Raw genomic sequence first — 13,301 nt, 5'->3', positions numbered from 1 at the left:
GGGGTTAACCCCCTTTAAGACAAGAGCGGTGCAAGTTTGAGCATTTCTTTATTTTTACACTTAAATATTCTCTTTAAATACAGCATTGTCACCATGAAAAGAACATAAAAAGGCTGGAAACAATAAGAATTGGGGGGGGGGGGGGAAAGCAGAGGACAAGCTTTGGATTCACACTGGAAAAATGAAAAAAAAAAAAAATTTTCAAAAAAAAAAAAGCCACCTGCGGACAGTGGGAAAGGGAGGAGGTTTGGGAGCTGGGGGCGGGGGGGCCGCCTGGATTTCGGCGCTGCCCGTCGCGGGGCAGGCGCCATCACCGTGCCGTCGGGGCAGGGCGGTAGCACCAGAGGGGAGACAGGCCGGGGGGGGCTGGGGGGGTCCTTACGCAGCCAGGAACGGAGCGAGCGACCAGCGGTAGTTAGCGTCGGTCAGGAACGTGTCAACCAACCCACCCCCCACCCCCCAAAAAAACCCCCACCAAACAACCCAAGAAAAGGCAGAAAAGCGCTTTCATTGCACTATTAACAGCATAGTTTTCTTTGTTAAAAAATAGAATAAATCCGATTCTTTGCTTATCGTGAAAGCACCCATCCTAACCGGCGTTTTAGGATTCATTCTGTCGGTTGAGGGAACCGCCGGGCTCCCCTAACGAGTCGCTTAAACGAGCCGCGGCGGCCACCGGGGAGGGAGCGCGGAGGCCGTGGGAAATAAAAAAATTTAAAAAAAAAAAAAAAAGGGGGGGGGGGGAGGAAGTAAAAGATTTTTTTTTTTATTTTTTTTTTTTTAACCCATTCAAGTGTCGCCGTTTGCTCCGGGTTTTTGCAGCTCGGAGTCGCTCCGGTTCTTGCGGGAGCTGAACAAAACCACCCCCCCCTCCCCCCCAGCCATGGCCATGGCCTTCCCGCCGGGAAGGGACGCGGGGACATCGTCATCGCCGGGAACATCATCCTGGCCGGGGACGCGCCCGACACGGGCTAAGGCTTCGTTCCTCCCGAATTTAGCCCTTGTGCGTCGGCCGAGGGCAGGGGGAGCTGCCCCCGGGATCCCACCGGTAACGGGCACTGAGAGCCCCCCCGCCCCGGCCCCCAGCCCCGGTTCCGGGCAAAGGGGACGGTGTCCCCCAGGCTCGGTGCCGGTGGGGAGGGACGGGGCTGGGGGGGGGAAAAGCGGCTTTGCCGGACTTAAGGCTCGGTTGGAACCGCTGGCCGAGGCGGCGAGAGCAGCAAAAGGGGCTTTAACCCCCTTCAAACCCCTTTCGACAGCAGGAGGCGACCGCCAGGAGCGCGAGAAGAGCCTTAAACTGCAACAAACCCCCCCCACGCACACCCCCCCCGGCAAAAAAATAATTAAAGCACTTTGTCGGGCCCAAGTCTTCCCCCCCCTCCGTGTCCCTGCTCTCCATCGGGAGGTTTCCCTCAGGAGCAGGATCCCCTGGGAGCAGCTCCGGGGCCGTTTTCCAAGGAGAAGCCGAAGGCGGCAGCCGGGGGCCAGGTCGGATTGGACCCCCCTGCCCCCGCAGAGGAAGGTCCTGGGCATCGAGGGCTCTTCGCCCCCCCAGCTCTTGATTCTCTCCTTAAAAAGAGCGGATTTCCTCATCCAGAGTCCGGTGAACGGCGGGAGATGGAGGGGAGACGCTTCCCATCGGCCGGGATAAGGCTGGAGCCTGGGAGGGGGGTGCCCGGGACTGGGGGGGCGAGTACGGAAAGTGCTTTTCCTGCCCGGTTGCCTTGACCGTTCCTCGAGGCCGGCGTGGAACACAGGGACGGACGGACGGACACGGGGCTCCGTCACGGCCGCGCCAGGCTCAAACTCTTCAAATCCAGGTGGTTAAACCGCCCCCCCCAAAAAAAAAAAATTTTCTAGAAGTTTTCAGGCCGTGGTCTCGCCCCCACCTTGTGCAATTGGAGCCTCCCCACCGGCTCCGGGTCCTTCCCGGTCCATCCTGGCCGTAGGGAAGGGGCTGGAGCATCCCTCGGAGGCGCCGGGTTGTGACACGGCCTGGTAAACATTCATTAAAGCCGGGGGGGGGGGGGAGAAAAAAAAAAAAAAAAAAAAAAAAGAGGAAAAAAAGGTCTTTTTTCATTAAAAACTGAAGAGGGCAGAGGTCTGCTGGCAGCCGGGGGCTGCGGTGGGGGCAGCCGAGGGGGGGGAGGACGGGAAGGAGCTGCCACAGGAAGCAGGAGGCCGCGGGTCCGGCGTGTCCCAGCGCGCAGGTGGCAACCGAGCGGCCACCAGAACGCGAAAACCGTCTCTGCCGGGCAAGCGAAGGGCTCCTGGCCCCCGGGGCGAGGGGACGCCCTTTAAAATCCTCTGTACAAGGCAGCCCCCCCGCGCTCCCCCCTCCCTCCCCTGCAATTAAATAACCACCAGTGGCCGCTGCCGGTCCAGAAAATATTATTGTCAATAAATAAATGAGCGCTGAGGGGGGGACGGGGCCGCTCAGACGGGCAGGACGGGCCCCGGTGAGGGCTCCTCGGCGGAGGGTGGCTCCGGTGGCACCGGGGACGGGGAAGAGGGAGCAGCCGCCGCTCGGCAGCCCTCGGAGGATGGGGCGGCCTCTGGGGACGAGGGAGGATTTTTGGACGCTTCCCCCTTGCTGGGAGCGGCGGCTCGGCCGCAAGTCACCACGGGGCCGGGGAGGACGCCGAGGTCCTTCTCGCCCGGGCAGGAGGACGGTGCCGGTGGCTCCGCCGCGCTGCCCTCGCCCTTGGCGCCCAGCGCCGGCCTCTGCTCCACCTGGTAGTAGACCACAGGGCCATCGTTCAAGTAGGGTTGGTCGCCCACCGCCGAGGCCGCCTGCTCCGAGCCGTCGGCGAAGCAGAGGACGGACGAGCCCGGAGGTAACTGGGCTTGGATGAGGATGGGGGCGGCCAGACCCGGGCACAAACCTTCCGGCACGGCCAGGGGCTCCTCCAGGATGCAAACGCCCAAGCTCTCCACGCTGGAGCCATTGCTGGAGTCTTCCTCAGCCTTCAGCCTCTCCAACTCCTCCGCCGTTTGCAGGTGCATGACGGCCGTCTCATTCTCCGCCATGAATTCCTGGAAGTCCTGCGTTTCGGCCGGCTGCGGCCCCAGCCAGTCGCCGGCTGAGCCGTGAGCGGCGGCAGCCGCCTCCTCCTCCGGCGCCGGTGGCCGCCCGCCCTGACGCTTGTTCTCCAGCTCCAGCTTCATGATGGTGTGGAGGTAGTGAGTCCGCACCCGGATGGGATTGAATTCGATCCGACCGGCCATGTTCCCGCAACCGTCCCGGGAGCAGCCGCAGGGGAAGGACATGCGATCCACCTGGCAGGGAGACGGAGACGTGGCAGCTCCAGGATCCCAGAGAATCCCTCCCCGGAGCCTAAAATCCACCCCCGCCATTGAGAATTTGGCACTGGGGGAAGTTTTGCCCCCTGCGAGGTGTCCCCAAAACAAGGCTGGAGCTGCACCCCGATTCCTCCAGGACGAGCCGGCCCCCGAGGAGAGTACGGGCACACCGGCACCAGGACGAGCCCCGGCAACCTGGTTTCGCCGCCGGCGTCTCCTTCCCTGACTCACCTGGCATTTAATCCCTGCCTGGCTGCAGGCGCAGGCCTCCGGGTCGCAGTAGAGGCGGCAGTCGCAGCCGCACTCCTCCCGGGACAGGCGGATGGCCCGCAGCTCCTGCTTCTCCTCGGCGTCGATGCGGTGAACGCCGGAGGCTCGCAGCAAAGCTCGGCGGCGTTTGGTGGGCAGCGGCTGCAGAAAGAAATAGTCGTCCACCTCCACGTTCTCCACGTCGATGTCGTCGTCCGAGACGTCCTCCAGCGTCAGGCCGTCCGCCTCCTCCGACTCCACCGTGCCGTTCTTGGTGAGCTGCGGGGCGGCGGGGCAGAGTCAGTGCCCAGCCCGGGGGGGGGAATGCCGAACCCTGGCGACGAGGCAGGAGGAAGGACGGACAGACGTCCCTCCATCTGCCTCCTCGTCCCCCACCGACCACCCCCCACCCGGCTCAGAGCCTTCCCTGGCCCCCCAGCACCGGGCAGGGTCCGACCCGGTCCCGCACAGAGCCATCCCTGCGCGATCCCCCCCCAGTCACACTGCGGGCGGGCTCCTGACAGTTTATAGGAGAAGGAAGCGGGGAAAAAATTAAATAATAAAAATAATTCAGAGCAGAGAATCCCTTTTCTGTCTTCCCTCCACTACGGTGCCCTGCAAGTAGCCAGATAAAAGGAGGCCGCCGCTGCTTAAAATGTCAGGGTCCCGGGAGAGCGGCGGCAGCAGCGGAGCCGCAGAGCATCCCCCCCCCCACCCCCAGCCCCGGTAAAACGAGGTTTGAAACAGCGGCGGGGCCAGAGCCGGATCCTGCAACGCGCCTTCACCTCCCTGCTCCGGCCCTTCAACCTCCCCTCCTCCCCACGCCCCCCGATACCCCCGAATCTCGGCGCTGAGGAGAAAAGGGGGTCCCCGGCCCTCGGAGAGCCAGCACCCGCAGAGGCAGCAGACGGAGGGGTCCCCGGCCTCCTGAGGAGCTGGTGGAAAAGCCCGTTTTTAAAAAATAATCATCAAAAAATAAAGAAAATAAAGAGGCTGCCGGCTGGATTTGAGTCCCTTTGCCCAAAGCAGGCTGTCCCGGCAGCGGGAGCCGATGGCGGGCTCTGCAGAGCGTCCCCAGGCAGCACCCGAGGGCCCAGACCCGGCAGCGGCAAATTGGGGCCAGGCTGGAAAACAGGCAGAGCCACCCCAGATCCTCATCGTTCCCCGACGCAGCCCGGCTGCCTCCTCCCAGACCGGAATTTCTACCGGCACAGACCTGCTAGAATTTGGCCAACCCAGCACAGGTTGACGCTGCCCGGCCGGCACTGCGGGCGGGCGCAGCATCGACACAAAAAAAGAGATAAAAAAATATAAAAAAGAAGAGTTTAGCGGCGATAAACCCATCCCCAGACGGTGTGAAACGGCAGCCTGGATCTCTCTCCTCCGACCTGGCTTACGCTCAAGCTCCACCGAAGCTCAGGGAGGCGTTTCCCGGCCGCGATTTCACCAGCGACACCCCGCTGCCCCGGCAATACCTTCATTTTCTTGGCGTGGAGTTTCTCTTCCTTGAGGTGCTCCCGTAGGATCTCCCGGTGATTCACCTCCTGCTCCTGAGCGAACTCGCAGAGCGTGTAGCGGCGGACGGAGTTGTGGCGTTGGGCCATGCCCAGGGAGCTGCCGCCCTGGCTGGGGACGCTGGTGAAACCCTGGCGTCGGGCGAAGTAGTAGACGGTCACTTGGTCGAAGCGGACATTCTTCCTGCGAAGCTGCTTCTGCCGCTTCAGGATGGAGGTGGCTGTGGGGGGCCGGGGGGGGGGAAGGCAGAAAAGGGCTGTTAGGAGCAAAAAACCCTTTTGAGAGTCCCATGAAGACCTTCCGCCCCACTGGAAAGTGGCTTTTCTGCAATCCCTGAGCCCTCGGGCTCCCAGGAGCAGGTCGAGCTCGTGTTGGTGGCCCCCAGCTGGCTTTGGGTGACAGCTGCGTCCTCATGGGCTGCGCTCTTACCTCCAATGCCACCGAGACCAACCCCATTGATCCCCAATCCCCCTACACCACCATCACCATCAGCCACCAAAATATTTCAGGTGGGGCAAACGCCGGGAGGGGGATAGAAAAGGTCCAGGATGGACCTTGGACAACCAATTTGGGGACTAATATTTGAAACTCCCTGGGGTCCGGAGCGACCCGAACCCGTGGGACGGGCGAGTAGATCTCTGCTCATCACCCCAAACGGGTTGTAAGGGATGAAGAGGGGAAGAGTGGAGCCAGCCCCACGTCCAGGGGAAGGACAGAACCAGCCCCACACCCAGAAGAGCGGAGCCAGCCCCACGCCCAGGTGCCCCATGCTCGATGGCAGAGGCTGGGGACACGGCCGGTGACCAGCCCCGACCACTCACGTATGAAGCCGGTGGAGCTGGAGGGGTTGACGCTGTCGCAGCTATCGGCGCTGTCGCTGTTGGAGATCTCGTCGTCCGAGTTGGAGCCCGGCGAGCCCACGTCCGCATCCTCGCACTTCCTCTTGAGGCCGGCGCTCGCGATCGCATCCATTTGGCCGTGGTTCGCATGGAGAGCCGGCCACCGGAGCTCCGGGCGGGCTCACCGCGGTCCTGCCGAGAAGGCGAGAAGCTGTAACGGCGTTTCGGTGAAGGCGGGATATCACTCGGGATAACCAGGAATGGTAACTAGCGGTGTTCCCCAGGGTCAGTTCTGGGTCCAGCCTTGCTAAACGTCTTCATCAACGACCTGGAGGAGGGGACAGTGTCCCTGCAGCCGGTGACACAGGACAGGGGGAAGGCTGTGCCACCATCCAGCCAGGCCTGGCCGGGCCGGAGAGTTGGGTGGAGAAGAACCTCATGGAGTTCAATGAGGGCAAGTGTAGGGTCCTGCGCCTGGGGAGGAACAACCCCCCGCACCGGGACAGGTTGTGGGGTGACCTGCTGGAGAGCAGCTCTGTGGAGAGAGACCTGGGAGTCCTGGGGGACAACGGGATGCCCACAAGCCAGCGATGGGCCCTGGTGGCCAAGAAGGCCAATGTTCTCCTGGGGTGGCCAGCAGGGCGAAGGAGGTCATCTTCCCCCTCCGCTCTGCCCTGGGGAGGCCACAGCTGGAGCACTGGGTCCAGTTCTGGGCTCCCCCGTTCCAGAAGGACGGGGAAGTGCTGGAGAGAGTCCAGCGGAGGCTACGGAGATGCTGAGGGGCTGGAGCATCCATCTCTGTGCTGCGGAAAGGCTGGGAGCCCCGGGGCTGTTCCGCCCGGAGATCCCCAGAGATCCCTTCCAAGCCCTGCCAGGCTGGGATTCTCTGATTCCCTGGCTCTCAGGAGCAGCTTCTCTCCATCCCTGCCCTCCCCAGTCCGGATAAAGCCTCCAATCTCCAAGGCGAGCCCATCCTCCCCGCGTCTGGTCTGCGGGAGGGAGCTGCGCGTGGCTATTTAATATTATTTAATAACATCCTTTAATTCTTGGGCCGCCCCGGCGGGGTCAGGCGGTTGGGCAGGGTGACGGCCGCAGGTCCCTTCCCACCAAACTCTTCTGTCCTAAACCCGTTCGGCACCAAATCAATTCCCGAGCACAAGGAAACGCCAGTTTTACAAAGAAAGGAGCTCGCGCCGCCCCGGCACGGCCGACCACCGCACGCGTCACCCGTGAAATAACCTCTGCCGGCGGCTCGGTGTGCCTGCCGCCTCCCTCGCTAAACAAAAAAAACCAACCCTAAAGCTTAAAAGGCCCTCGGGACGTGCCCTGGGTCACCCGCCCATCACCGATGCCGGATCAGTGGCTCCGTCCGAGCCTTCGGGAGGGATTAAGCCCCTGTAGGATTTTGCTGGGAGAGTCCCTGGCGTTTTCCTGCCCCCTCGTTAATGCCCACACGCTCCAAAACGGGCGGCTTTGCCCCCAGAAAGCCGGGAAACGCTCATCTCCGGCTCGGGCGAGGAATTTTTGGGAGCGGATCCTGCGGTGGGGAGACCGGCGAGCATCGCTCCTCGTCCTCCTGATGCTTTCGGGCCACCGCAACACCGGCGGCTTTTGCTTTTGAACCAAGCCCAGGGCATGTCCCTTGTCCTTGTCCCCATCCCCGGGGCCCGGGATGCCCCGTCCCCCCCATCCCCGGGGAGCCCAGCACCCACCCGCTCGTACCATCTCCTCTCCGCTTTGTGTTCCCTCGCTCCAACCGCCGTTCTCATGGCAACGGAACAACCGGCTTCGAAATAACGCGTGTCAGCCGAGGGCACCCTCGCGGAACCCCGCGTCCCGGAGGGATCTGAGGGTCTTGGGATGTGATTCGGGGCGAAGGGGCAGCAGGAGGCACTGCCCGTCCCCAGGGGAAGCTCCGGGCTGGGTTCCCATCGCCTCCGGCCTCTTTAAAGCCGGAAAAGAAACGCTAGCGCCATCAAAAAGGACACAGGGGTGCCCTACTTCTCCCCCTGCCCTCCTTCTCCCCCAAAAAAGACACGCCAGTGTCCTTTTTCTCCCTGCAAAAGGACATGCCGGTGCCTTTTTTTCCCCCCAAAAAGAACACGCCAGTGGCCTTTTTCTCCCCCAAAAAGGACGCGGTGGTGCAAGAGCCGCAGCGGCACGGGGGTGGCCGTGAAGCCCCCAAGCAGGGTGCGATTTCCCAGCCCCGCCTGGGTTTAAACACGGCTTTTTGGGGGTATTTATTTGTAGGCGAATCGCTTCATCCTGTTGCTAAAGTCGGGGAAAAAGCAGCTGTCGAAGCAGGGTAAGCAGCAGCCCAATTCGGGAGCCGACTGAACGACACCGATCCCGCACACGATCCCAGGGGATCAGGGGAGGTGGAAAACACCCGCTCGAGCGTGGCTGCCACCACAACCCTGACATCCCCGCCCCCCAACACACACACCCCTTGTTTTCCCACCTCCGTCGCCCCAAAACGGCCCCCGTTTCCCTCCCCAGGAGGATAAAGGCCCGAGGAGGGGATTTGGGACGGGGAAAGAAAAAAAACTTGACTCAAATAGTGTGAGGAAGGAGCCACGCGACCCCAATTCCCCTCCTTTCCGCTATTAAACCACACCGAAAGGAGCTCAACTCAAAACACTGGTGTTTTCCACGTCAGCCGTTGCCTTTGGGAGCGGGGAGGCGTTCCGGAGGGAGACGGGACTCCCGCGATCACGGATGCCAAGAGCATCCCGAGGCGGAGCCGGTCCAGCCGCGACGCTCCAAGATCCGATCGGGAAAACCTGCCGCCTCAAAGCTCATCCAAGGTTGATTTAACGAGCCCGGACCATCATGAGTGATTAACACTGTCACGCTGCAAAAACAAACAAACAACAAAAAAAAAAACCAAACCCCCCCCGGCTCCTGGTTTGCGGGTTCCCAGCTTTCGGGAGAGGAGGAAAAGTGGGAGCACCTCAGGGTGAGGATGCTCCGTGGTCCCCAAAGCTCGTTGGGTGGCGGATCCGCCGCCCTCGGTCCAGCTCTAACGAGTTTTGTTTCGCCTCCCGCGACTCCGGCATCGTCTCCGATGATCCCCGATCCACGTCGGGACGCGCTGCCGGGCTGCTCCCCCATCTCAGCTTGTCCAGGCGGAGACTGAAATAGCAATTCCGGAGCAACGAGCGGTTTGATTTCCAAATATTCAGAGCAATTAGTAATCACCAGGCGTGCATCCCGCGGATTTTGTGATCCTTTGGGCATCCTGTGGGTGTTGTGATCCCTCCTGAAAAATCTCACGTGGATCAAAGGGCTCCAGGACGGAGTAACTCCGAAGATGCTCAAAATTTCCTCCTCCTCCTATTGACTCCCCTCTATAAACTGCTTCAACCACATCCCTCGAGCATCAATTTTTGGGGGGAGGCTGGTTGAAATAAGTCGCCCAGAGAAAAAAAAAAAAAAAAAAAAAAAAAAAAAAAAAAAGCCAAAAGCGGATCCTGACAAAACCTCCCAGGATTTCAAGGTGCCAAATACCGGGATGCGGGATTATTTCAGCAGATGGACAAGGAGAGGGTGGGAATGATATGTAAGAAGGAAGAAAATAAAGAGAGATATACACAGGGAGAGATCCCGGGGCTAAGCAGCAGCATCCCGACCCCGTCCTGGTCGATAACGGGTGTATTTAAGACCGGATCATGGCGCACGAGATAAAACCAGAAAAATATAATCGAGGAATAACCAAAGGAGCCCATTTTATTCCATCGCAGCACCCGGCGTCTCCCGGGAAGGTGATGCTGGAGCGCAAAAGCGGCTGCAATTTCGTATTCCCCCCCCGGCTCCGGAGATAAGGATGGCTCTCGGCGGCGATTTCAACAGGAAAACGGCTCACCCCGGGGTGAAACCCACCCAAAAACGCGGCTTCCCCTCCGGCAGCCGCCCCCCCCGCCCGGCTCTCTCCCTCGTTACCCATTACGCAGCAGGATGAGCATCGCCGGGATGACACGGCAGCATCGCTGCGGAGCATCACGCCGTCACGTCGGGGGGGGGGATGGAGCGTGCGTCGAGGTGCCCAGCACACCCCCACCCCCAGCCCCGCCGACGCAGCCCCGCAGCTTCGCGGTCGTGCAGAATGAAGACCCTTCGGCACTCACTGGGAAGCGGAAAAGCAGCTCCCACCGTCACCCCGAAGCCCCGGCAAAGCCTCGGCCCCACCGAGGTGGGGGGAAACGGGGAGTTTATCGCTGAGGGAATGCAAAGAGAAAACCCCGGGGAAGCCAAACCCTCGCTCCACGCGTCCTCCAAAGAGCAAATAAAGCAGCTCACCTCCTCAAGGACGGGGAGCCCCCCCAGAACCCCCCAGGGGTGGCAGAAGGGCTTTGGGTCAGGTTCGGCACCACCTGGGAAGGGTCCGTCACACCCGAGCACGTGGCCGGACACCGCGGAGCACAGAAACCCCCACTCCCAAGGGGGAAAAAAAAAAAATGAGGCTCACGCTCAATAATCGCTGCAGAATTAAACCTGGAGCCGGCAAAAATGGTCGGATCCGGGGGCACCTCCACCTGCTCGACACCCGGCACAGAGCTCCCGCTCCCGGCTCGTGCTCCTGTCATATCCCAGCATTATCCCAGAGCAGGAATTCGGGCAGAAGCTCGTATCGATGAGCCCAGAAATGAGATGAAAGAATTTCCACCCTGGATGGAAGGGTCGGCTGCTCGGCCACCGGGAAGAGTTCAGCAGGTTGTCTCTTTTACAAATTTGCCGTCGTCGGAGGCTTTTCCCTCAGGATTGGTCCCGGCAGCCAATGGATCCGCTGGGCTGCGGTTCAGGGACACTCCGGTCGTCACTGTGGTGAGACGAGTCCAGCCCGGGCTGGTCCTTACACCACCAACACTTCGGTTTCGGGTTTTTACAACAAATGGCAAAAGATTTGGTTTCCTCTTATACGCTGCCGCTAACGAATGCGGCTAACGAATAAATCTAGGCTACAGCTCCCACGGCTCGAGCACCGGCGGCGCTGGAGCCGGCGCTTACACAACCAGCATCGCAGTCGGTAGGGATGGGGCTGGGTTGTCCTAGAGCCCCGAATCACCTCGGTGCCCGCTGAAGGCGGGCGGATCCCCCCACGCCGCTGCCCCACCTCCCGGGGAGGCTCGGGCAGGTGCTACGGAAAAGGCTGGTCCCAAAAAACCCCACTCGGTCCCCAGAAAAACCTACTCAGTCCTTTTGCCCATCACCAGAATCAAGTCATAAAGGTGGGTCCACCCCACATCCCACACGGTGGCTCCACGGAACACCTTGACCCAAAGGCCCTGAAGGCGAGGAAGACCTTGAAGGTGAAGCCGAGGGAGATCTTGAAGGTGAGGGAGACCCTGAAGACCAGGCCAAGGGAGACCTTGAAGGCGAGGTCAAGGGAGACCTCCCCTGAAGGCCAGGGAGACCTCAAAGGCAAGGCCAAAGGGAGACCCTGAAGGTGAGGACAAGGAGAACATTGCCATGGTTGTCCCACTGGCCCAGCTCCTCCCGAGGGTGAGCGTGGGGTTGCTGAGCTGAACCCTCACTCCTGGGTGCTCTTCTCAGCTGGGTGAGAGGGGCAAGACCTCACGTGCTGGCTGATGTGGGCTCCTGGGCTCCCTCCGGACAGTGGCCACAGCTGAGGACAGCTAGAGGCCCCTGGCCACCGGCAGACCATGGAGCACCCGAGTGCGTGGGACTCCAGACCCTCGGGGTCACCTCCGTCCCCACGCAGACCCTGGCTCCTGCCACGATAACCCCGAGGAGGGTCAGGGCCGCGGCGTGAGGGCCAGGCAAGGAGGAACCTTCTCCACAGTGGGCTGGTGGAGTCCCACCACCGCTCACCGAGAGGGGGGAGATCCTCCCAGCCCCCTCCTCACCTCCCAGTGCTGGCGACGGGGGCAGCCCCCCCCCGCAATACCCCCCCACCATCAGGGACACCGGACCAGCACCTCCATGATGGTTCCTCCTCCAGACCAACGCGTCCCACCGCCATCACCGGCTCCATCCCACCACAACAACCCTGTGAGGCTTCTTGGGGACCCCCGGAACGGCCTCCCCCAGCCCTGCCTGCACCCCAGCATGACTCCTGTACCCCCACACTCTGTGGCCCCCACCTATACGTCCTGTCCCCCCCAATCCTCTATAGGTCCCCAGCTAGAGGACAAAGCAGCTATAAGGGCACCTCGTGTCCTTCATAGGGCCACTGGATATAAACAACCCCCCCCATATCCCTCATAGGCCCCCCAGGTACAAGAGAAGGGAGACCACAATGACCCCCCACATCCCCTACAGCCCCCCCCCCAAATATAAGGGTGTCCCACACCCCTTACTGGCCTCCAAAATACAGCAGAGGGGAGCGCCCCGGCTGTGGGGGCCCCCACATCCCCTACAGACAGACCCCCAGCTGTAGGGGCCCCCACATCCCCTACAGGGCCCCCCATCCCCTGCAGGCCCTCAGCTGTAAGGGGCCATAACCCACAGCCCCTATAGGTTCTCCAGGGGAAGAACCCCCACTTCCCCTATAGACACCTGCATCCTCTATAGCACACCCCCCCCCGGCAGCTGGAAAAGGCCCCCACATCCCCTATAGGCTCCCCAGCTATAAGGGCCCTCCGCATCCTCTATAGCCCCCTCTATAGCTAGAAAAGGCCCCCACATACCCTGTAGGGCCCTGCATCCCCTATAGGCCACCCAGCTACAAATGGCCCCCACATCCCCTATAGGCACTGCATCCCCTATAGGCCCCTGCATGCTTGATAGGTCCCTGCAACCTACGAGCCCCCCAACCATATAGGTCCCCCAACTAGAAAAGGCCACCATGTCTCCTGTAGGCCCCTGCACCCTCTATAGGACCCCGTATCCTCCTATAGGCCCCCCAGCTAGAAAACACCCCCACAACCCCCATAGGCCCCTGCATCCCCTATAGGCCCCCCAGTGAGAAAAGGCCCCCACACACCACATAGGCCCCTGCATCCCTTATAGATCCCCCCAGCTGGAAAAGGCCCCTGCATCCTTTATAGGCCCCCCATGAATTAAAGGCCACCCCATCCCCTATAGACCCTGCAACCTCTATAGGCCCCCACATCCCTCGTAGGCCCCCCATCCCCTGCATCGCCCCCCAGCCGTAGGATCCCCCCATACCCCAGAGCACCCTCCATCTCGCCGGGGCGGGGCGGCGGGACCCCCCTCCCCCCCTTCACCCCCCCCACTCACCGGGTCCCCCCGGGCGGGGCGGGGGCGGCTCCCGGGGGGGCGGGGGGGCCGGGGGGCGGCCGGGCGCGCGCTGGGGCTGCGGCCGCGCGGACCCGCCCCGCCGCCGCTCGCCGACAACAATGGGGCCGCCGGCGCTGCGCCTCCCCTTATATACCCCGCGTCACGTGACCGGCACGCCCCCCCCCCCAGCGT

General features: G+C 61.8%; 1 protein-coding gene across 15 annotated transcripts; it reads right to left on the bottom strand.

The window, feature by feature from the left end:
• Positions 1-170: 170 nt before the first annotated feature.
• Positions 171-13,248, bottom strand: CSRNP2 (cysteine and serine rich nuclear protein 2). 15 transcript variants are annotated; one of them, XM_074564923.1, is made up of 7 exons: positions 8,539-11,967; positions 7,629-7,850; positions 5,889-6,234; positions 4,941-5,287; positions 3,535-3,831; positions 2,886-3,279; positions 171-1,995 (listed from the first exon to the last, which is right to left on the bottom strand). In XM_074564923.1, the coding sequence occupies exons 3-7, from the start codon at positions 6,037-6,039 to the stop codon at positions 1,811-1,813; spliced, it is 1,374 nt and encodes a 457-aa protein (XP_074421024.1). In that variant the 5' UTR covers positions 6,040-6,234; positions 7,629-7,850; positions 8,539-11,967; the 3' UTR covers positions 171-1,810. The 15 variants fall into 15 exon arrangements, with proteins under 15 accessions (XP_074421024.1, XP_074421026.1, XP_074421016.1 ...); XM_074564925.1 differs by having other exon boundaries at positions 5,028-5,287; positions 8,539-11,965; XM_074564915.1 differs by lacking the exon at positions 171-1,995 and adding an exon at positions 13,110-13,248 and having other exon boundaries at positions 2,375-3,279; positions 8,539-10,772.
• Positions 13,249-13,301: the final 53 nt, after the last annotated feature.

This window comes from Larus michahellis, chromosome 22 (assembly GCF_964199755.1).
Source record: "Larus michahellis chromosome 22, bLarMic1.1, whole genome shotgun sequence".
In the NCBI taxonomy this organism is placed as follows: Eukaryota; Metazoa; Chordata; class Aves; order Charadriiformes; family Laridae; genus Larus; species Larus michahellis.
This window is presented reverse-complemented; position numbering and strand designations above follow the sequence as displayed.